At 30.4% G+C, this 25,345-nt stretch overlaps 1 protein-coding gene across 3 annotated transcripts in view; it reads right to left on the reverse strand.

The window, feature by feature from the left end:
• LOC129980934 (protocadherin-like wing polarity protein stan) overlaps positions 1–25,345 on the reverse strand; it is a 529,937-nt gene that overhangs the window by 25,849 nt on the left and 478,743 nt on the right. For 2 of the 3 annotated variants that reach the window (XM_056091438.1, XM_056091437.1), the window contains exons 6-21: positions 20,212–20,443; positions 18,554–18,758; positions 16,359–16,465; positions 16,029–16,193; positions 14,690–14,844; positions 13,279–13,302; positions 13,027–13,193; positions 9,752–9,898; positions 8,708–8,824; positions 8,072–8,234; positions 6,557–6,837; positions 5,207–5,390; positions 3,192–3,293; positions 2,972–3,066; positions 2,671–2,880; positions 1,539–1,725 (exon numbers count right to left, since the gene is read on the reverse strand). In XM_056091438.1, coding sequence (XP_055947413.1) covers positions 1,539–1,725; positions 2,671–2,880; positions 2,972–3,066; positions 3,192–3,293; positions 5,207–5,390; positions 6,557–6,837; positions 8,072–8,234; positions 8,708–8,824; positions 9,752–9,898; positions 13,027–13,193; positions 13,279–13,302; positions 14,690–14,844; positions 16,029–16,193; positions 16,359–16,465; positions 18,554–18,758; positions 20,212–20,443 — 2,541 coding nt within the window. The remainder of the gene's footprint in view (positions 1–1,538; positions 1,726–2,670; positions 2,881–2,971; positions 3,067–3,191; positions 3,294–5,206; positions 5,391–6,556; positions 6,838–8,071; positions 8,235–8,707; positions 8,825–9,751; positions 9,899–13,026; positions 13,194–13,278; positions 13,303–14,689; positions 14,845–16,028; positions 16,194–16,358; positions 16,466–18,553; positions 18,759–20,211; positions 20,444–25,345) is intronic. The other variant, XM_056091439.1, reaches the window with a different exon arrangement.

Raw genomic sequence — 25,345 nt, forward strand, 5'->3', positions numbered from 1 at the left:
CAGTTATTTCTGCAGGAATTTGCTTTTTTTGTGCGTTGTATGTCATTAAACATTGTTGCTAATGCCTTATTTCATACAAACGATTAAAATTTTCAATCAATTATTAAACACCAGCCACAGCTTTGGCAATTAATGGATTTGCTGGGCTGAATGGCGGCTAAAAATTTCAATTATATATTTTGTGTTATTTGCTCTTAATATTTTCATCGGGAAAATACTTATAAACTACAGGTTTTGAGAGACATATAAACGGTTTTAGAAGCCTTAAGGAATATTGTTCATTTCCTTAATTTTCTGTATATATATATATATATATATATATATATATATATATATATATATATATATATATATATATATATGTAATGATATTTTAAACTCTTAATTTAATCCGAATTAATTTCCAAGATTTTATCTTTAATTTTCTAATTTTTCTTCATAATTTCTAATTTTAATAATTCTTTTATTCTAAAATATCCTCTTATTTCGTGATCCAATTCCACTTTCAGTATAATTAATTCCTCTGTAAAAATAATGCACCATCAGTACTACGTATCAAGAGAAAGTGATAACTTCGGTTGCCCTTGAAAAGGTGTCAAATGTCACCCCGTGTATTGAATTGGCGCCTGGCCAGAAATCCTACGTTATATAAGACTAGTGATCATTTGTTCGTCCCTTTTTGAATTCCGCTTTTGTGACCTGCTGTGCCTTCTTATAAATAATCATGTTTGTCTCCCAAGAGAGAATAAAATGGCATTAAAAATACTAAGTCTCTTCACTGCTTCGAACTTGCATTCTACTTAAACCAAATAATATGTTACATATTATTTAGCCGACAGGATTCGAAATTCATTACATATATATTATTACATTGCAAGAGAGAGAGAGAGAGAGAGTCGTAGTCTTTTATAAATATGCACACTTTAAAAATTTTTCACCAATACTTAATTCTTAAAATAAACCTTAATAATAACTTTGTAAAGCCCTTTTTTCCCCTGGTTTTCAAAAATAAATAAGTAAAGATTCAACAACTTCTTCCTTAAATGACTATAATTTTTTTAAAAAATAAAGTTGAAATAAGTTTGAAAATATGAAATAAATATGACAAATGCTCATGAAATAGTACGCAACCAAATACTTTCATAATGCTCTTCAAGAATATAATATACATTCGGATAATAAAGTTGAAATAAATTTGCTGTTTTAATAACGATTTAAAAAAATAATTTGGAATCTAATTTATTGAATAAAAATTGGTCTTAAATGTTTTAAAATTAATTCAGACAATTATTAAATATTTTTAATATAATTAACATATAATTTAATGAAAGTTTATATTTCAAATGAAGTGAAATATTTTTTTAAACATATAACAGTTTTAATGCTTTCAAAATAATATAGAAAGTTTACAATGAACACTGATTATATTGTGCTACAAACACACACAAATTTCTTTGAAACGACGACCTTAGGAAAAAACTATTGCATTTCAAGAATTGATTTTTGATAAAATGAAATATTTCCAACATTATCCATACCCATATTTTTGGACGTAACTTCAAATGGTTCAGTGAACGTATCCACTTGGTTTTTTATCAGAGTCTTTGCATACTCCTCAAACATAAGGATCAGATGTTCGGGGCCAGCATTGGTAAAAGTCGCAATTCTATTCCACATGTCAGTATACCTGGGCTCCAGAATTTTGCTAGCTGCTTCCACAAGATTCTAGAAAAATATAAACGTTCATATTGAATTTTACTACATAAAATTCAGAATTTACATATAATATGTTATCTACAGTAATTCTATAATATGATGCAAAGTTTAGGGTGTGATGTGTAAATATTCATGTATGATTGTTCTGCAATACTTCATTTTTTTACTATTTGCTTTTATATTTAATAATTATTGTTAATTAATAATTATTAATAATATAAATATAATTTGATAATTTTTGTTAATTGATAATTATTAATAATATAAATATTATTGTATAATTATTGTTGATGTATTTCATCACACCTAGAGGGCAGCACATGCTACATACATACTAAATATGTTGATGGCATATGCTTGGGTGTCTCGGTGCATGGAAGAGAGTGGCAACGAGACTTGGTTGTTGTTCTTGAAAGGCGATACGAAATCTGAGTTTTAAAGACAGAGAAAGGATTATTGTGCATGGTCACTTGCTTGATTGGATTCTGTAAACTCTAGCACAAATGGTTTTTAATACTTTTTCCGAATTTTTCTTTTTAATCGTATCTTTTTTCACAGTAAGTAGTCTTCACAGTAATTATGTTGTGGTGAATAGCATATAAGCCAGTTAACAGCTCTTCTACCCGAACAATTGTTTTGGTATAATGGTTTAGTTACTACACGAGCGTACGTTTTTGGTATAATGGTTAAGTTACTGGACTGCGAACCACAAGGTCCTAGGTTCTATCCTTGCGCATCTCATATCGCTACAATGTAAATTACTAAAATTTCTTTAAATTTTCAATAAATATTGCGTTGTTCCTCAATATATCCGTTGAATTGAAAATCCTCTAAACATAACCCCCAATGTACAAAAAGAACTACATCCATAATAAACAATTCTTTTTGTCCAACTAGTCACTGTTCATTCTTAATTTGATAATACTTGGTAAGAAACCTTAAAATCAAACTTACCTGAATGAAATCTTTGTCTTGGCGGTGAGTTAAATTTAAACCACCTTGCTCAGTTTCATACTTGAGAACATGGTATAGCATCCGATCCACGATAAGAATATCACTGCCATACAGGTTCTTAGTAAGATTCGTGGCCAAACGCAAATCGGATGATATTTTGACAGCAAAGTATGTGCTGAGGGGAAGTTTATCTCTCTCTATGACAGCAAGCTGTGGAAAAAATAAAAGTCATAATCAATTATTAAAATCTCAAACAAATGGGTCTCTTGAGTACATTCTAAGAAATGACTCAAATTCTTACTTGATCAGCCAGCTCAAGGAAAGTTTCTGAAGTACATTTGAAAAGATCTGGTTCTTCCCATCCTGTGTCTTGAGCACAATACCTGGTAGCCTTACCTGAAAAATATCATTAAAGAATAAACAAAACATTTAACAAACGATAATCAGCACACAAGTTAAATTATATATTTACCATTTTAAGTTTAATTACAAATGAATAAAAAAAATCTCCAAATCCTTACCAACTGAACCTTTAGGACAAGCATGAGAAGATTCTTGATCGAACAAAGTTCTGTCCCACCATATACCTTTACTGAAGGACTGCGGGCATCCATCATAAACAACTGAAAAAAAGAAGTAATATATTATATTACGAAAAAATGAATAAAATCAAATAAGTTTAGAATTATTATTCGCAATGCTCCATCGCTATTATTTTTTAAAATTTATTTCTTTTAGAATTGGAGCGAAAGAAAATTGATATAATGCTAACAGGAGTTCACCTATCTTATTAATGCAGTTTTCTTTCGAAATGTTAATCAACCTGAGGAAAAATTTAAATCTGCGTTCAAGCAATTTACTTAATAGGTATAGAGTAAAATAATTACCATCTCTCGGAGATTTAATTCGCTTCAAATATTGTTCTCAGCCCGTAATATAATCACCAACGAACGTTCTTTTACAATTATCTGCTCAGTTCGCCATAACAAACATCTTAAGAGTCAATGAATTCGATTAAAACAAATTTCAATCAATGACGACATTCCTTCTTTCACTCAAAGTGTCAATAAGTTCACAATTCGTGTCAAGACTTATTTGTTTTAAACAATACTTTTGCACCAGGATGATACACCTCAAAACTGGATTAAATAAAATGAAAAGTTTTTGTCACATGTCAGTCTGTTGTATAATGGTCTGAGTCATAGACAGAAACTGTATTTTCTGTCTGCTCAGACAAAAATCATGTTAACATAAGCGAAATTAATGGAGACAAGTTACAAAGGACTTGTGTCCTTCGATGAACTAATTAACTTTTGAACTGAATGAAGCTTGTGTTATAATTCAGAAGAATTGATAAATTGTATGGATTTTGGATAAGACGGCACAAACAAAAATTTATTAACAGTTGTTATTTATGATTATTTACAGTTGATAAAAGCATAAGCAATCCAATCATAGATGGACTACAACGTTTCAAAATAGTTAATTCCCAAAGCATGGAAAAAGAATCAAAACGTTACGCCGTAAATCAACTGGGAATTTCTTTTACCTCAAAGATCGAAACATCGATGGTCGCATGTCGCACTTATTCAAAAGAAGCACTTCAGTACTGTTCGACAACGGATTCTGAGACGGCCACATTTCGACGATTGAGACGTGGACGATGAGCGTATTTCCGGTATGCACCTTTGACCTTGGACTTCCCCAATTAGATACTTTTTAGTTCATTTTTTTTTCACGTGTATGGGAGTGTTGTGTTATTTCTGACATCATTTTATTTTAACTCAAAATTTCGTATTGATATGTGTAGCCAAAAGTGATAAAAAAAAAAGCTTTCAGCCATGGTACGAAGAAAATTTATATAATATCATTAAATAGTATGACCAAGAAGCAGAAAAAGGGGAATTAAAATATTCTTGAAAAATTTAATAACATATAAAAAAGAAACATTTTAATATAAAATAGATCATTATTAATTTGTAAAAAAGTAATTTTCAAATTTTAAAAACATAATTTTTTATATTTATTCTTCATAATTAAATGTTTATGTACCTTATATTAAATACAAATTGCTCTGAAATATTTTATTCTGCATTAGTACCTTTTTCTTTCTGTATTACTAATTATCTGTAATGTTTACGCTTCATAAAACCGCGAGTCTTCATTGTTAAATGTAAACATCTCCTCTTTTTACCTTTCCTCTCACCCCTATTTTGTCGAATTAAACCCATCCTAACGCATGCGAAAAAGCGCGGAAGGTGTTACAATCCGTTGTCAAACAGTAGCTGACTTATTAGCGATTACAACATATATTTTCGATTTTTTTATATATTCTCGAAAGATCCTGAATTTTTCTTTAAAAGTAGAAATATTAGCGACTCCAAATCATCAAATTATCAAACTTAGGACCAAAAACTTCGTCTAGAAACCAAAATATGCTCAATTTATACAATTCATATATTAACTTAGATTACAGATGAAAGATTTTGAACCACTCGAGAACGATTCAATCCAAATTTTTATTGCTTTTCCTTACCTTCACAACCTCTAAGCGTGACTTCTGCAAAGGGATTGGAACAAGAATCACATCGGCGTCCAATGACGCCAGCTCTGCACTTACACTGGCCAGTTATTAGATCACATCTGTTGCCGAAGGAGCCAGTGGCGTAGCAATCACAATCGAAGCAGATGTCACTGTGCGGCGGTTGGAAATGCTTGTCCTAGAATGGAAATGAATTTCAAATATCAGTTATTAAGAACACATTTTTATTTTTCCCCTGACTATGGGTATGATGGGTTTAAATACATATTACCTCTTAATTAATATTAAATGAAAATAATATTAATTTAATTGAATATTAATTTAACATCAATCATAAGAAATTGAGATTATAGTTAATCGCCTTTAACATAAGTTTATTACAGCTTTAATACTTTAAAATTAGCTGATGAATTAACATCTGGTATATTTCTCAAAGATATCTAAACTGGTAACTTTCTATAAATGCATTAAATAACTTTTCATTAAACGAAGATTTACATACAAATTTAAAAAGAAATGGATATCATGGAATAGATTTTCCTTTACAAATTTCAATTTCAAAATCTTGTATGTAGATTTCAAGATTATCAGTTAATTATTATAGAGTATAATTTTCTTTCATATTAGCAGATACAAGGAAATATTTTTATTCAAAATCAGTTTCATGAATCATTTGACAAAGTAATTTATTATCAAGTTTCAATTTATTTACATTTCATTAAATTACATTACAAAAATTGTTACAACATATTGAAATGAAGAAAAAAAGATAAAACCTTTTTTTTTTCACTTTATGTATGAATATATGTTCCTTTTAAGTTATATGTGGACCATACATTTCCATTAAACATATTTAACATGTTATCGTCCATATTAGCATAGGTCGAATAAACGGTTTTTCAATTTTAATACCATATTTAAGATATATTTAGGGATTTTCATAAAAATAATACACATAAAAAAATCACATACAAATTTTATTTTTCATAAATTTTATCAACTAATTTTATCAACACAATTGTATCAACTATCAACAAACAAATAAAAGCTGAATTTTAAGAACATGATTACCTTTTATTGCTCAGGCATGTTTTTGCTTTACAAAATAGTTTTCAAAATACGTACATTAAATTATAGAAATGTAACTTTTTTTCTGGACTTCTTCAGGAAATTAAATGATTTATCAACTTCAGTGAAAGGTGAAATAAAAAACAAATGGAAAAATTAAAGATTACAATTTAAATGTATTTGTCAAAAATTCTCTTCATATAATTATTTCTTCTACAAACAGAGGGAAACAATACAGCGTAGAAACAAATATTTTAAAAAGATATCCCAAATTACCTCACAAGTACATTCTCCGTTGGTCTTGTTGCAGTTAGCATCGTACCCTTTCACCGTGTCACAGTGGCAAGGACCACAGATGGGGTATCCCCACCAGTTGGAAGGGCAGGGATGGTCTAGGGGTACTTCACAATACTCCCCAGTGTGCAGAGTATCACACTCACACGTATAACCATATTTGTGATGATCATGCAGTGAGAACTTGGAGGATGGTTTACACTTCGACCCCTCTGCACAGGGATTAACCTCACAAACCGGCAAGCACTTATCTCCAACAAAACCTGGATAAGAAAAAAGAATTTATCAAATGACAATTAATTAACTAATCAATAAGTGTACCTGTCAATAACAAACAATCTTTCAAGTAATCGGTTCCAGTCTGCTCCACAAAATGACAGACTGCTGCTTTCGGAGATGTGTCGTAATTGATAATCAATGCATGATCTTGTAGCGGTATGTGAATGCGCGAGGATAGAACCTGGAACCTTGTGGTTAGCAGTCCAATAACATAACCATTATGCAAAAGCAACTGCTTGTGCAGTTTAGTTGTTAACTGGCTTATATACAATTCACAACAGACTCTCCCTCCAGTGAGTTGGAGATGAGACGAATGATATGGCTGTTGAGTGGTGATGTATTTTACTGTTAATTCTAATGTGCCTGTACCCATTTGAGTAGCGCCAAGCGTTATGGCGAACGTGTGTGTGGGTGAGTAGTTGCTGTTGCTGCTGATGCTGCGTCAAGAGAGTCTGACGACTTTGGTTGCGGGTAGATGGCGCCACAACAGCAGTACGAAGGTTGAAGGTTCATCGTCCGAGGTCACCAATGTAGGGGTTGGGGATGCGCGAGGATAGAACCTGGAACCTTGTGGTTAGCAGTCCAATAACATAACCATTATGCAAAAGCAACTGCTTGTGCAGTTTAGTTGTTAACTGGCTTATATACAATTCACCACAGACTCTCCCTCCAGTGAGTTGGAGATGAGACGAATGATATGGCTGTTGAGTGGTGATGTATTTTACTGTTGATTCTAATGTGCCTGTACCCATTTGAGTAGCGCCAAGCGTTATGGCGAGTGTATGTGTGGGTGAGTAGTTGCTGTTGCTGCTGCGTCAAGAGAGTCTGACGACTTTGGTTGCGGGTAGATGGCGCCACAACAGCAGTACGAAGGTTGAAGGTTCATCGTCCGAGGTCACCAATGTAGGGGTTGGGGATGCGCGAGGGTAGAACCTGGGACCATGTGGTTAGCAATCCAGTAACATAACCATTATGCAAAAGCAATTCCCTGTGCAGCTTAGTTATTAACTGGCTTATATGCAATTCACCACAATCTCATGCAGCTATATCTCATGATCTCATGCTCTCTGAATTTAAATACAGATTTGCTGATATTCATAAATGATTTTAAAGAAATCACTCATTCTAATTAGAATCAGTCAAAATCTCATTCAATTCGAAAAGTTTCCCAAGGTGAATTCAAAGAATTTATTGATGAATTCAAACTCGCACACTTACCAACTTCACATTCGCACTTGTAATGTCCCCACAAATCCACGCAGGTACTATTATGAGGACAAGGATTTCCGTGACAGGGATTTTGCACTCGACACCCTTCTTTCACGTTGCTCTCCAGAGACGGTCTCAACCAAGCGTCTCGATTCATATCGATTCGTACATCCTAAAAATATATAAAAAATTAATCTGAATCGGTACAATTTGGTTGAACTTAAAAATATGAAAACTGTTTCGTCGCCAAGATCGAGACTCTTTCGCCAACCATACAATCTTATCAATAATAAATTTTTAGCCAAATTTGGCAAGTTAGGGATTGAAAAAATTCTTTTGGCAGCAGTACCCGTGTATTTAAGTATAATCCATAATTTTATTTTTTTTTAAATGCTTTTTAATCTGGATTGGCAGTTAAAATATTATCAATATTATCTAGCTTTTAGAAAAGGAGTTAAATACATTATATCAGAAGTTCAAGCTTTTGAAAATAAATATTTCAGAGTTTGCACATAGTTCTTAAATTTTAATTAATTAAAGTATTTATAATATTTATTAGAATAAATATTTAATAGATAAATTAGATAAAATAAATCGATAGCTCTGTAGTTTAAAAGATTATAATTGCAATATAGAATTAATTACCTGTATGCAACCATTAAAAAATACTAAATTTTCAGGCCCTTCAGAAGGTTGAACACCTCCCACAGATACTTTTCCGACGTACAGGCCTCTGATATGACCTTCCAGACGCTCCACAGACTGAAATAATAAATATTTTATTACTAAGGCTCATAAGATATCTATAAAGTTTCTGAGAGAAATAGACAATATAATTAGAAACACAGAATTAAAGTTGTATTTCCTAATTATATTCTTCATCATTTATTAATATAATGAACTGAAAGTTTATTACCATTCATTAGGTTCAAAAACAAGAAAAATGTTTTATTATTATAATTATTATTATTTCTTGAAATCAGCAAATGATTATATCTTTATGCGAAGGAGAAAAGAAATGACTTAAAATTGAAAGAAACAGTATTAAAATTTTTTAGTATCTATATTTTCTTCTTGGTTAAATTCAAAAATATAAATTCATAGATATTTAGGCTTAGCAAAATTTTAAAAAAAAGAGAGTTTAATTTAAAACAAAAACTGAATAATGGAGTAAAAAACTAGTTAACTCTTTCTAGGGCCGTGGGAAGTATGCTTCCCACCAAATTTATCAATCTTTGTGCGAAATTATGTAGGTTGGCATAAGTTCTGCCAAATTTTTTTTAGTAAGTCAGAAACTTAGATGCTTCAGTTCTTTATCTCAGACAAAATGATGTGTCTTGATTTGTTACTTAATTATTAATTAACCAAATTAATTAATTAATCAAATTAAATTTATCTAATAAGCTAAATGAATCTCTTTTCTTATTCTCATTTCAAGCCTCAAAATATTTTAACATAATATGACTAGAAAAAAATGGCCCTTTAAAGGGTTAAAAGATGAAAAGGGGGGGGGGGTATTTTAACAGCTGGGTTTTTTTTATCAGTTTTCTTCTCACATAAAAAATGCTTCTTTTTTTCTTCCTAAAATGTTAAAGGTTTTTAAATTTCTTAAAAGTCATAATTCGATAAACATAGAAATAATAAGCCGCGATAAATATATAAATATACAATAAAACTAAACACACGTACTTCGTACTGCCCATAATCCAGATTGAGCCAAACACCAGCAGTCATCCATTTAGCTTCGACATTGTGCCACACGCCATCATTTACTGTTATGTCTTTTAACAGGAAAAACTGATCATTGAAGGAATATTTAATGAACCCATCAGCAATCTGTAATAAAAAAAGATTATTTCATTATCAAATTTCAAATAATAACTAAAAAAATTATTTTAAAAAAGTTAACATAAAGTATAAAAAACTATATAGAATAAATAGAAACTAAATACAGAACTAAAGACCATTCTTCCTAACTTCACCAATACTCACATTTTTATTTTCAAATCATATGCGAGTTGGATACTTCGTAGTATAATAAAGAAAATTGGTACGTATGTATTAATTGCAGGGTACTGGCGAACAACGATTATGAAATACCGCTCTTCGGCATGAATCTAACGTGTGACCTTTAGTGATTAATCGCTAACATGCGGTTAATACACAAATACAAGAAAATCGAAAAAGTATTTGGAAGGTTTTTTTTCCTGACCGATTGAAGGCAAAATTCAACTTTGAGCTACAATTGTAGTCATAAGTTTACACATCAAATTTAATTAATTTAGTCATTTCGTTTTTTAATTAATTTAGTCATTTTCAACTTTGAGCTACAATTGTAGTCATAAGTTTACACATCAAATTTAATTAATTTAGTCATTTCGTTTTTTAATTAATTTAGTCATTTTCAACTTTGAGCTACAATTGTAGTCATAAGTTTACACATCCAATTTAATTAATTTAGTCATTTTCAACTTTGAGCTACAATTGTAGTCATAAGTTTACACATCAAATTTAATTAATTTAGTCATTTTCAACTTTGAGCTACAATTGTAGTCATAAGTTTACACATCAAATTTAATTAATTTAGTCATTTTCAACTTTGAGCTACAATTGTAGTCATAAGTTTACACATCAAATTTAATTAATTTAGTCATTTCGTTTAGTCGTTTCGTTATCAAATTTAATTAATTTAGTCATTTCGATCTGGTTTAAATGCACGAGATGGCACAAACTACATATTTTATTCAAAATTTGATAACAAGCTTCATTTTTGATAATATATGTATAAAATTTTATTTATCCATATCTTTATGTTTTGCTGCTAATGAATTCAGTTGTATTCGGTCAGCCGGATAGACAGATTTCGAATCGAATGAATTTCATGGAACGCAATTTGATGAAAATCTGATGCTGTAAAATCTACCAAACTTTATCCGCCTAATTCAGATCTTTTTTGAGTTACTGTGTTTAATAAAAGACGAAGCGATACATAAACATAATTGCAAAAATGTATTGTTCAGCCTCAGAAAGGTTTGTCGAATTTTGAGATCGACTGATTTTTGTTGATAACAATACTTCCTCTCCATATACTTTGTACATGAGGAAGTAAAAATGAATAAATATTGCTATATGCAAGAATGTACCAAGAATTTGGACAAAAATTCTGAGTGTAATAATTCTAATAAATAATAATAAATAAATAAAAATAAAAAGATCAATAAAATAGAAAAATAAACATAATTTCTTCCATTTCTTATCCTTTTCCTAAGTATAATTTATATAATTTGCTTTTTATAAGATTGCGTTTTTATTTCCTTCATAGATTTTATAACACCATTTTTAAAGAAGTTCGTTAATAACTATTTCATTGTTTCTATATTTCTATATTATGGAGGGAAAAAATATAATAAGATTACATACAATAAATCTGCATGTTTAGCCTCCTTAAACTAATCAGTTTGTGCGCGATCGCATGTTTTCTGTTTTTCCCCAACAAAAATATTTTTCGCTACCCTAAATATAAAGACTAGCTAGAAGTGTTTCAGCCTCGAGCAAGTAAGTAGGTATTGGTCTTTTTGTTCGTATATAACAATTGAAAACTGATGATATTGATATTTTGTGCTTGTAAGAAGCAATAACGCCCTGGGCAGCTGCAACATACCCACTTCAACCCATTCTTTATTTGGCTCTTTTCTTGTCTGAGCAGGATATATTCTGTAATTTACAATTTATATCAACATGCTAGACATAAGATGTAATTTACTTTAACTGTTGGTATAAATGTAATTAGTTTATAAAATTAAATATAACTGACATAATATTAGTATTAACTATTACTCTTATTGCCGATGATTACTATTAAAAATATTAAATCAATGTCTATAGGCTAACATCTACTTAAACTTATATGATATTAAAAAGTGTTTGATTTACAGCAGCTTAAACTTTTTTATTGAGACTACGAAAGGAAATATTTTATATCGTACATCATTGAGCTTAAATCTACATAATTCTAATAGGTTCTAACCAAATAATCCAATCTAACCAAATTCTAAATAGGTTCTGAACAAATTCTAAATAGGTTCTAACTTATTTACTTCTTCAATAGTAGTTTTTCAGTAGGGAAGGATCTTTAAAAATAAGCATGCAATTAAAAATGTATTAAAATTTAACACAATTTTTTTCAAATTTAATGTGAATTTATTAAAATTAACGCATTTATTCAAATTAATTAAATAAATTTTCCTCGACAATTTCGAAGCATATTATAACAAAGAGATTTTTATGATACTTTCACATTCAAAAATAAAATTTTTATTTTTATTTGCTCACAATTTTTTTTTTAATATTTATAATATATTTTTATAAATATTTCAAAGCTTATTTTTCGACAATATTTTTTATCATTTTAGAGCTAATGTATTTATACCGATGGGTGTTTCATACATTTTGAATATTTTTTTCTTTTATATGTACGTTATAATTACTTTCTAATTGACTAAATTTTAAATAAAATAAATCATCTAATCAGGATATCAATTAAATCCATAGCTGAGGGATTAAAAATATTTTCAATTTACAAAGTTTGATCAATGATGCAGTTATAGAAAGCGCCATTTTAGGTTTAAAACTATTTCCTCATAAGTCGTAATGAGTGATTTAGCAAGTGTAAACAGCGCCCAGTATTAGAGCTAGTTTTCACTGTAAAAAAAGACATAAAACAACTAATGTGTTTGTACATGATATCTACATAATCAGGGTTTTCATTAATCCAGTATTGTCAATTCTATAGATGCGTACATACCCTTTTTATAAACACGTGATCTCCCAGACTGACAATACTGGCTTAATGTAAACCTTCTGAAGACTGACATTTCAGTCTTCAGCAATGCAGAATGATATTTAAGGCGCAATGACAATTATATGACTATGACTTTCACTAATAAAAATAAATATTTAGATACTTCAAGCGAAACATGGCTCGACTGTCCCAGTTGGACCTTCATCAGTAAACCATTCTTTTGGCGAGTTCTGAAGGATAGAGAGATTGGCCATTCCGTCTGTATGGGTCTCAAATGAGGAGTAAAAATAAGAAACCCGTCGCCAAGGAAATGCCTCACAGGTTCGATATCTGAGGATAAAAGAATGTGAATTTAATGAATATGAAATTTTTGAAAGAAATCAGTCAGCGGATGTTAATGGAAAAAAAATCTTACCTCGATCGAGTTGTTTCCATAAATCTACGTAGGAATGAAAAATAAACAAAGAAAAATTGTTCGTCAATATGTCAAAAATTATTATTATTTTGAAAATATTTTTATTTATATATTATAATTATTTCTAAATAAAAATAAAATAAAATGCTATGATGCATTTTAAATATAAAAACTTTTAAATCAGCCCAAAATATATTACATATAAAGTCATTATAAATTAAACTTCGAATAAATGAGTTGTTTTTATTGGATATTATTTAATTTGAAAGTGTAAAATAATGAATCTAATTTATTAAATATTTTAATAAATTATTTATATTTTTAGCTGTTTAGACTTATTGGATTTAATTAATAAATCAAAAACAAAAAAAATATGCAAAATATATAAAATTTTATTTTCGTCCAATTTTGATAGATTTAAACGCCAAAGTAAAACTGGCAGAAGCCAGACACTTAGAAATTAATCCAACATTTTACCTTTTAAAAGAAATTTATTCATCGAATTTTGCATATCAAAACAGTAATAAAGCATTTTCATTTTAATTCATAGTCTAATCATAATCAAAAGTTCGAATGGTTGGCGTCAGAATCTAATATTTAATGAATCTAGTTCATTAAATATTATAATGAACAGAGTTCCTCTAGCGAACAGAATAAAATAACAAGGTTAAATCATATTCATATACAATTTTAAGGTACATGTAAAATAATGCATTTTAAATAATTATCTATATTACTATACGATTAAATTATATGAAAAATTAAATTATTTGGCAAATACTTAAATTCTTAAGTAATCTCAATAGTAATATTCTTTAAATTTCTTCAAACACTTTTTAATAAAATATACTTATAGGACATTCCGTTACTATTATATCTAACTTGTTAAAATATTATATTAATGTAAAGCATTTTTTTATATTAGCTATCTTTGTGGTCAAATTGTTGAATATGATTTGCATGTTACTACAAAATACTTATTGTTCCAGGTCTTGCATAAAAATTTCATGTTTTATCATGATACTTGTTTTATCAGAAATTTCCCGTAGATTATTTCAATATTATTATGTATTATTTAATTATTTCAATAAGAATTTATTATATATCATATCATTGTTAGAAGTAAGAAGAGATAATTGTAAGAAGAGATAATTTAAATCAGATAAGAAAATTTTGCTTGACATAAAATTATCACAAATATTCTATTATATTCTAGCATGTCCCAGTTTCAAGTGAATTATATTTCAATCCAAATATGGCTTATAGCATCATTATTCCTCAATCAAGCAATTTATAAATGTGTGGATAATTATGAAATCTAAATATTTAAGAAGCTTAAAATCAAATTCGGAATACTAGAAATTTAATGTGACTTCACATACGAATTGGAAATTAAGCATGATTTACTCACTGGTGCTGCAGTCTTTGTCTCCGAATCCGGGCGGACAGTGACAATGGTAAGATCCCCACCCTTCTTCACAAGTACCACCATTCTGGCAAGGCTGAGAGTGGCAAAAGCCTTTCTTTTGAGGACAGCCCACCAAAGTTCCATTATCAGCCACGAACCTGAAAGTCGAGAAGATTTAATGTTATACTTCATCAAACCATTGGTCTATCTTATTACTTTAAACTGGCTACTACGACCCGCCAGAAGGCACATGGAAAATTCTGAATGACCGGACCGTCGCAACAACAACACTGGAGGGAAATATGGTTGAATCCTAAGGATCATCACCGGCCACGGAATAACCCTTCCCTTGGGAAGTACGTCCCGTCATCGATAGGCGGAGCCAGACCCCCAGTTTTTAGTGCATCTACCAGGGTGGCGAGAACCAACTACTATACCCGAAACTACTCATCCTTACTTACGAAGTCTCTCCCCTCGTGGAATTGATTTATCTTATTAATAACATTTAGAATCAAATAGATTTTAATTAATTTTTTTATTGAAGTATAGGGAAAGGAACTAACCTATCCCGATTGTTGCAAAAGTATGCTGTTATTAAGATGGTTGAATGCGCACAGTGCGCAAAACTAATATTACTCAGCAGATACTATGAGAACAAAATAAATCTGCTCTACTCTAAAAAGTTACATCAGATGATTAATATCTAATTTAATGATAAAAATAATAATTTGTAATTAAGTATTAACTGTTACATAACATTCAAAATCTTTTAAGGTTCAAAAAGAAATGCATACTTTATTGAATTAATTTTTTTGTAATTTTACAAAACGTACGCTTACGATGCGCATAAAAATATGTAACACAATTTTTATATCCAATGTTTTTACTAGTGATAATTGTCATATTTAAATATGCGCAACACATTTTTAAAAATTTGAAATAATGCAAGCATGATTAAATTAAAATATATAGAAAAATTGTATAAAAGTTATAAAATTTCTTGTCATAAAACTCGATAAAATAAATTGAAAATATTCTAAAAAGTTTGATAAAAAATATTATATAAAAAATGTGAAAGTAGTTAAGGAAATTATAGCGTATTTATATACCTATACGTACGATATACAACAACGCATTATACAAATAATGAAGAAATTCTTATCAAACAAAAAGATTAAAAAAACAAATTCATATTTTAGCATCCCTCATCTATATTTTTTAAAAGGAAATACGAGAATTTAAAGTAAGGAATCATTATAAATGGAACATGAATAATATCAAACATTTAATAATTTCATTATGACAAGCGAGTAGAAAAAGTAATAGAAATAACGATGCATACGTGTTTAGATCTACCATCTGATGATCGATATATAAATCCATAATGCAGCCCACGAAATCTTTATTTTTAATCTGGAAATCGGATGGCAAAGCCGGTAGTCCTCCGATTTGCAAAGGTCCAGTCAAATCGAGAAAACGATAGCACGTCTGCATTAAATCGGCACACCTAGAATATAAAAAAACGAACAATGATTCGTTTGTATTTTGACATTCATTTTACTATGTTATTTGATTTGTGAATAATTTTCTATCTTAAAATTCTAGCCTTTTAAAATATTCTGGTGTCTGTTAATTTTTTCTAAAAGGCACCGAAAATTAAAGTAATATCTACCTAGGTTCCAACTCGTGAGTCACAGAGTTCGCACATTTGTAGTTGAGGTCATTTCCGTATTTGACGGCCACACCTACGTCACATCCGTCTATACTGAGAGTCGCAGTCTGGAAAGGAAGAACAATAAATGAGGAATCACTCATAAGTTGAGATACATAGAAGCAAGAGGAGACTATATAGTAATTACTTAAAGAACGTCTATAAATCTGCATTGGTAATTTAAACGTAAGGGTAATTTTAGAGAACGGAAATGATTTCAAATCTCTTAATGCACTGAATTATTATGCCTAAATTTTTGAAAAGGCTGCGATAAGCAATGAGGAGTAGGTCAGGGGTCCACATAAATATGTTTATCCCACCCTGTAAAAGCATTTGAGAAATTTTCTTTGCCTAATCTTATTTTTAGGCTTCTTAACCCTTTAAAGGGCCATTTTTTTCTAGTCATATTATGTTAAAACATTTTTAGGCTTGAAATTAGAATAAGAAAAGGGATTCATTTAGCTTATTAGTTAAATTTAAGTTGATTCATTAATTAATTTGGTTAATTAATAATTAAGTAACAAATCAAGACACATCATTTTGTCTGAGATAAAGAGCTGAAGAATCTAAGTTTCTGACTTACTAAAAAAATGTGTCAGAACTTATGCCAACCTACATAATTTTATACAAAGATTGATAAATTTGGTAGGAAGCATACTTCCAATGACCCTAGAAAGGGTTAAGCATGCACAGTGCATATTAAATATCATATCGCAACCCCAGTTATTACAAAAGTGTGTTATACAATAATGTCGTTGAATGTGCAGAGTGCGTGTACAGAAATATTATTATGTCCACATTTTTACCAGTTTTACATTTTTAACATAAAAGCAAGAACTGTATGGCTACGCTATACAAATACTTAATTCGCAAAATAGATTTATGTAAGAGGTCCCGAACCATATGTACGAGATATAGATCTTTATCGTGAATCTAGTATCGTGCGATTGTTGTCAATTAATCCTTGGCATGTGGTTGATACACAAAAATTCGAAAATCGAATATGTATTTTGAACACTATTTTTCCAACTGATTGAAATCAAAATTTCACAGAAAGCTGCAAATATAGCTTCAAGATCACTTACAAAATTTCATTTGTTTAGGTCATTGCGTTTTCGCGTTATTTCATTTATATGCATTCGAAAGTACACACCTACAGATGGTCAACTCTGTTTTAGATTTGATTGAAAATTTGATAAAAATCTATATTTTAAACACTAAATATGTGTATTACATTTTATGTTGGAAAGATTTCGGCTCGTGAGCCGTGGGGTTTCAGGTTCGAGACCCGATTCTACCGAAGAACCGTTGCGTAAGGAGGTTGCATGTTAAATCCGTTAGGACCAAACATCCTCCTGTGGTGTGGTGTGGAGAGGTGGGTGCCAGCTCAGATGTCGTCTCGGCATCCGATCTCGGTTCAAAATTACGAGCCTACCCCAAATAGCCCTAGTGTTGCTTTAGAATGTGATGTTAATCTAACTAAACTAAAACATTTTATGCATCTAGCTCTTTGTATTTTGTAGCTAACGAGTTCATTAATACTTGGACAGCCGGGCAGATATACTTCATCTGAATAGATCTCTTCAAAAATACGATAGAAAGCTACAGAACCCACGCACCAAATTTCATTTGTCTTGTATATTCGAGTTAATGTTTTTATAAACAGACAGACAGAACGACAGAAGATAAAATTTCAAAAACGCGTTTTTCGGACAAAGGGTGGTCTAGAAAGTGGAGATTTGTCAAAGTTTCGAGTTCGAATTTTTTGATGATAACAATACCTCCTCTTTGCATACATCATATATAAGAAAGTCAAAATATAATGAGGCAGATTGAAGAAATTTTGCATTACATTTTTACGCCAAAATTGTTACTCCATATAAAGTTTTATACCTAATCTATCGGTTGTAAATTAAAGCAGACATAAAAATGATAATTCAAAAATAAAACATTATTTGGATAAATATGATACATTTAAACCAAAATCTTATATCAAACAAAATCAGGACAAAATCCTTAAATTTAAAAAATGCATTTTTCCCAAATACATATTTGATTCCCCCCCCTCCCTTCTATTCTGAAGTCGTGTTTGCCCAAGCCATCGCCTTATAGTATGCCTACAGCTCGAAATATAAAATTCATTTTTAAAAACTCACTCTGTTGAGGTAGGAAAGCTCCGCCTCGTGCCACTGACCATCGCTCAGTCCACCAGGAATCTGTGCCGAAACCTCGGAGACGTTCGCTCCCAGAGAGAAGGACACCACAAGCTGACTATCGATGATCTCCATAGCGATGAAGTCGTGCTTGTCGTTATATCGGCCATTGTACAAGATTAAGGCGTTCTTTTCACGAGTGACAAACCTGAAAGGGAAATTAATAATTCACAGCTCAATTATATCAGAAGCATATATTTGTAGGGATAACTTTCTGGAAGGTGGAGTGGAGTCTAATATGTAATATGGACATAGCTTTATGTGAGGTCTAATAGCAAGATGCAATTTATGAATGTGGGTATCCTAATCATTAGGAAATCGGGAATGAAAAATGGATGATGCACATTTTTTGGTATCAGAAGAAGTTGTGGTATAGATAATACAAGAGACCTATGAGCAAGTCTCCATATTTTTTTCCCCACAAAAATCTAATAATCAAAGGAAATTAACATAACAGAATATTGAAACTTACAAGAAAATTTGCCACTGAAATTCAAAATAAATGGATGGTTATGAGCACTTCATGAATCTGTACATATTATATAGTAATTTACAAGGCAATTCCACGCAATCTTTACCAGAAAATTAGAAATCTGGAATGCTTTTTGTACCAATAAGTATTTTCTAACAAGGGAATAATGACCTTTGGAAGATGCAATTCTTTTATTCGTATCAGTTTTACGCTTTTTGGATAAACTAGGTCGGAGAGAGAAATATTTTTATTGAGTGTTCACTCTGTGTTTCATATCATCAAATACTCAGAGTGAGTCAAAGAGGAAAATGTAATTTAAAATGCTAATTTGAAGCAAGAGGGTTAATAGTATTTATTTAAGAAATACATCAAGAGGTAGTATATTCGTTTGGATTATAAGCATCACATATTTAACATTCCCTTCTTTTGTTTCATGGCATTTATCAAATCTATAATGCCATGCTCGTCAATTCTTCAGTAATATACTTCTTTCAATGTTGGTAATAACACCTGAGATGGGAGCTTTCAAATCAATCAAGGAACATGAAGCACATGCAAACAATCTTCCACAAACCACCAATTTTTGTGTGATTTCCTTATCCTGTTGCCAAAGATGATAATTCTTTAACTCAATCAGTTACTACTGACTGAATCAGTACTATCGACCAATCAATCTATCGATGGGATCATATGTTAAACAACGAGTATCACATCAGATAAAACTGTTAACAGCTCATATCACTGCTACTACCGTTAACATTTTATATCACAGCTACTACTGTTAACCGTTCATAACACAGCATCAGCTCATAATACAGCTACTACTATAAAAAGCAACATTTCTGACACGAAACGTGCAGAAAAAGGTTTGACAGGAATTGTAATTTGTATTACCACAATGAAAATCTGTTTCTTTTTGTACTCAAAATTTGGATAAAGTACCTTTTAATCTATATATTTTTAAATAAATATATTAACATATAAAAGTTTGTATAGTAAAATTTTGATATGAAATCTTTAAATTTTGACCTATCTTGTATGTTATATAAAGTTTATTGCAATCCAGACTGAATTCAAGAACCGGTTTTTAGTTCACGGAGAAAAAAGAAATGAAAAATGTCCACTTTACCTCAGCTTGATGTGTAGCCGGTGCCTCTGTCGAAGCGAGGGGAAAGTCAGGAAAGAGCCCCTGGTAAAAGAGCGCGCCCTCAGCTCGCACAATCGGCTGCTCCAGGAAGCATGGGAACAATTCTCACATCCAAAACCACCATCCCCCAAGTCCATGCACTTGGAGTCACCCCGACACAAAGAAGAGTGCGACCCGCAACGGTCCTCCCATAAATTAACCTCGCAGTTTTGACCTGAAAATATAAAAAAAAGGAAATTAAAAAGGGAAAATTTTGCTAAAAAATCCTTACATTTTTAATAATTATTTAATAAATTAAATGGCTCAAAGTAAATTTTCAATGACTCAAGATTAAAACAGAAATGCTACAGAAGTAGATAACATGTGATTCCACTCCTTCTCAGTACATGGCCTTCGAAACAACTAAATTACGAAAGACAAAAGATATTAACATGTGATATAAGATAAGATTATTATCTTTAAAAAATATAACAAAAAGAAATATCATAATACGTCAAAGATCTATGCTAACTTAGTCGAAGTATTTGATTTCATAGGGGGAGGGCCTTCAGAATTGAGAATGAGAAGCTTCCGGTATGGTGGTTGATTCTCGCCACCTTGGTGGGTACAGAAATGGTGGGAATTGGCTACCTCCTATTGATGATGGGAATTACTTCCTGTACGAAATGTTGTACCATGGCCTGTGATGGTCCTTAGGAATCAACCATAGTTCCCATTAATATTGTTGTCGCAGCGATCCAGTCATTCAGATTTTTCAGTGTGCCTTCGGGCGGGTCTGAGTAGCCGTTCTGGTTATCGACACATTTGCGACATTCATATTTTATGTTGTTTTTTACTTTTTTAGCCTTTAAATTTTTCTTCAAGTATTTAAGTATCATGTAGAACATCACAATGAATTTTTTAACACGTTTATTTCAGATGGCGCTACTCGTATGGAATCAAATTTAATTGAAATGAAAAGATTACCTAATAATTGATAAATGAAAAATAACGAGTTCTCATCATCAAGAACAAACAATTGGTCGAAATTCAGAACGTTAGCATATCAGAAAGTGAGTGAAACATCGATTACTAAATTTCCTATTTATAAATGTGAAACATGCCAAGTTAAATAAAAGTCAGTAATAATAATTATTTTTGAGTCCGAAGAAACTACTGATTAAAACTTAACATGGGAAAACTTTTCAGACAATGTGGTATAAAAAAACACAATATTATCTTGCGAGTTCATTTCTTTGTGTGAGTAATTCATCCAGAAACTTAAATCTTATAGTCTACAGTTTCCTTTTGTTGTAAGAGTAATAATGAATGTCTTTTAATAAATTTGAATATTTTTTGCTAATTTAAATTATACATTATTTCAGCTACGTAGTTTCATGGCATTTTAATTACATATAATTATGTTAGTGATTCCTCTATAACATATGAAGCAGGGATAGTTTCTTAAAAAGATAAAAATACCCACCTTAAACTCTCTAAGGGAGTAATTATTTTTAATTTCGGAAAGCACACACGCGAGTCACTTCGTGAACTGTCTTCTCTTAAAATTTTACCACCAACTCCCACTCAGAAAAGACTGTCTCGAGAACACACTTCATTAAAAGTCTAACGGTTGTCGCATTCACGGTATACAATAAAAACACGATATTTACAAGTAAAACAATCTAAATTAAGAAGACCACAAACACACACACAAAAAAAAGATTATTAAAATCAGACAATTCATTTAATATAACCAGGGGGGGGGGTCTTTCAAAACGTTCTCGCACACTCTCTAATAAATGTGTTATATCAGAGAATGCCTTGCTAGGCACTGGCTTACAATAGTTACGAAATATTAACTTTTGTCATTAAAACCAAAATTTGACAAAAAAAATTATACTTGAAGTCATAAATTCCATATCAAATTTAACATATGTAACTCATTCTGTTTTTGAGTTATTGCATTTACATGTTTCTGGAAGTAAAGACCGACAGACGGTCAACCTCTAATTCGAACTGGTTCAGAATTTGATGGGTGTCTACACGATAGATGTTAAATCTGTGTACTGAATCTCTCAACCTAACTCTCTTCGTTTTGTAGTTATTCTGTTAAATTACATTCGAACAGCAGGGCAGACAGACTTCCTCTGAATGGATTTTGCCCAAAATTTGACAAAAATCTACAAATTTGCTGTACAGATCGCATACCAAATTTCATCCTCAAGGTCAAAGTCTTTTTGAGTTACCATTGTCACACAGACAGAAGGACATCGAACTCAGGAAGGTCTAAAACATGGCGATTCCTCAAAATCTCGAGTTCGAATTTTTTGACAATTATTATACTTTATCTATACTACTTGTAGAAGAAAGTAAAAAAAAAAAAAACGTATTTTTTGCAGATTAATAGTTTGTTCAAAATAATTCATCATTTCCAGATTCTGTAAATTAACTGTCTTTATATACAGTTTTTAAGTATAAAAGGAGCTTCATTAAAATATCAATCATTATCATATATACTGAGACTCTAAAAATTATTTATTAAAATGTATGTTGGATTTTAATTGCATATTGAAATTTATATAAATACAATTTTATCGTTCTATTCATTCATTCATTTCGTATTTTTCATTGTAATTATATTTGCTGATATGGATTGAAGACTCATTAAATGATTTTATAGTTAAATGCTGCAAACACATAAAATCAAGTTCAAAAGATCTAATAAGAATCCTAAGCATGTGCAAGCTTTCATGTTAAATCTTTTCAATTTATTTAATTAATTACATGTAAAATTCACCATTCCACAATTATTAAATTGAATAAGGCTCGGATATCCTTTGTAAGATGTAAAAATCTTTGTGTTAAATCCAATAAAAATGCTTAAGAAAAATGTATTTCTAATATAGTATTTACATATGGAAAACGTTTCTATTAAAAATTTTTCATAAAAGAGGATTTATTTAACCCTTTAAAGGGACATTTTTTTTCTAGTCATATTATGTTAAAATATTTTTAGGCTTGAAATTAGAATAAGAAAAGGGATTCATTTAGCTTATTAGATAAATTTGATTAATTAAATAATTTGATTAATTAATAATTAAGTAACAAATCAAGACATATCATTTTGTGTAAAATAAAGAACTAAAACATCTAAGTTTCTGTCTTTCTAAAAAAATTTGTCAGAACTTATGCCAAGCTGCATAAATTCATACAAAGATTGATAAGTTTGGTGGGAAGCATACTTCCCACGGCCCTAGAAAGGGTTAAATTAAAATAATATCTACCCACTCCTCTTCATTTGTGGATCAAATTCATTCATTTCTGTAAAAACAGGTATATAATCAACATCTGTTCATCTAATATTAAAGTTAATGTTTACATGATACATTTAAATTCTTGACGCTGAAATCCCTTATTTTCTCAATATTTGCTTCATCTTCTTCTGCCAACATTTATAAACAAACCTTCTCCTTTTGCCATTTTCAAATAGAAAAAATGTCCTTCAGCAATTTGAAATTAATACAGCGCAACTCACTTTTGCTTATTTACATTTATCGTAAAGTGTGCAAGTCCTATGCTAAAATTTATAACTCAAAAGAACCCAGTGCCACTTTCTACATTCCAAAACTTTTTCCTCACTGGTTATGTTTAAATGTGTATTTCATGCTTCCAGTCCATAACAACGAATGGAAAAAAAGACATAAAAAATATTCTTGACAAATCTGCTTTAACGAACAACAAACTGCAAACACACACGCGCCAAGAAAAATTGGCAAAAAAAATAAAAACCTTTCGTCCAAAAACTTGACGCGGATTATTAATCGCCTAAAAAACACGATGAAAAAGTTTTTATTTATCTGTTTACTTTTTCACTCTCCTTTCCTACTTCTTCGCTGTCTACTACTTCTCAAGTCCTAACAAGCAGCTTCCGGACGTGTTTCTTTCTTCACAAAAACCATTCGGAAAAAAGTTTCTTTTTAGCACGCGCACCCCGGATAAAATAATTCCTTTACTACCAACAGACCGACATGAGATTTCGTTTTCTTCTTCTTTTTCTATTATTACAAGGGAACAAATTGCCTGTGATGGCGAAGAAAGATGTTATATAGAGAGATTAAAAGAAAAGAAGAAGACGAAAGCAAAGAAAAAAGTAATTCTTCTCCAGAATGTCAAGAAGGGGTTGTTCCGCACAAGTGCACAAGACGTGGATGGATTATGAGACTGAGAACACTAATTAATTTATACAATTTTAAAGAGTAGGAAAAAAAATGGCTGTAACTTATTTATCGTTTCTGAACATGACAGTGTGAACCTGACCTGAAAGTTAGAGTTTGTCAATTGTTGACAAGGTACATAGCTTTCTCTTTACTTTAAATTTTTTTGGGATAAAAAAAAGGGCTAATACTGCTTGAAGAATTTTTGATATTCATTTTCGTGCTTTGTGTTTTTTTGGTAAAAAATTAATTGTTGAAGCATAAAAGAATGAAAAAAGGGTGTCTTCATTTTAATAAAGAAGATTTTTAGGATGTTTGCATGTCTTTATGAAAAAAGGATTTAGGAATTTTAGGAATACATTTGTTAATAATTCTTATATGAAGATTTTTTTATTAGAACGAAAAAAGGAATTTCTTTTTTTTTTCAAGATTTACAAAATAGAGGGGGAAAATTCCAAGATAAATACAGATTATCATTTCATGAAACAATGCATCTGTAAACAAATATTAATCCACGATTATATAAAAAATGCTTTATGTCAAAAACAAAGCACAGCAAAACATAGGACAATTTGATTGAACATCTGGACCCGCATTTAAAACAATATACACTAATTACATAATATACACTAATACACAATATACACTAATGATATATGTACAATAAATATAACCGGAGTGCTCGATCTTGACAGTGCTTAACCTCCGTTGCTATCTTTAATTACTAAATAACATAAAAAATTATGGAAAACTATTAAATGGAAATAAAACTAAAACTATTATAGTTTTTATTAATAGCTTTAATGTTAATAATTTATAAATTAAAAATAACTAAATTACTAAGTCGGTCTTACATTGTTATTTCTTATCAGTAAATTTCCTCACACTCAAGATTTTATCTAATAATGAAGAGGAAGGAA

Source organism: Argiope bruennichi, chromosome 8 (assembly GCF_947563725.1).
Source record: "Argiope bruennichi chromosome 8, qqArgBrue1.1, whole genome shotgun sequence".
Taxonomy (NCBI): domain Eukaryota; kingdom Metazoa; phylum Arthropoda; class Arachnida; order Araneae; family Araneidae; genus Argiope; species Argiope bruennichi.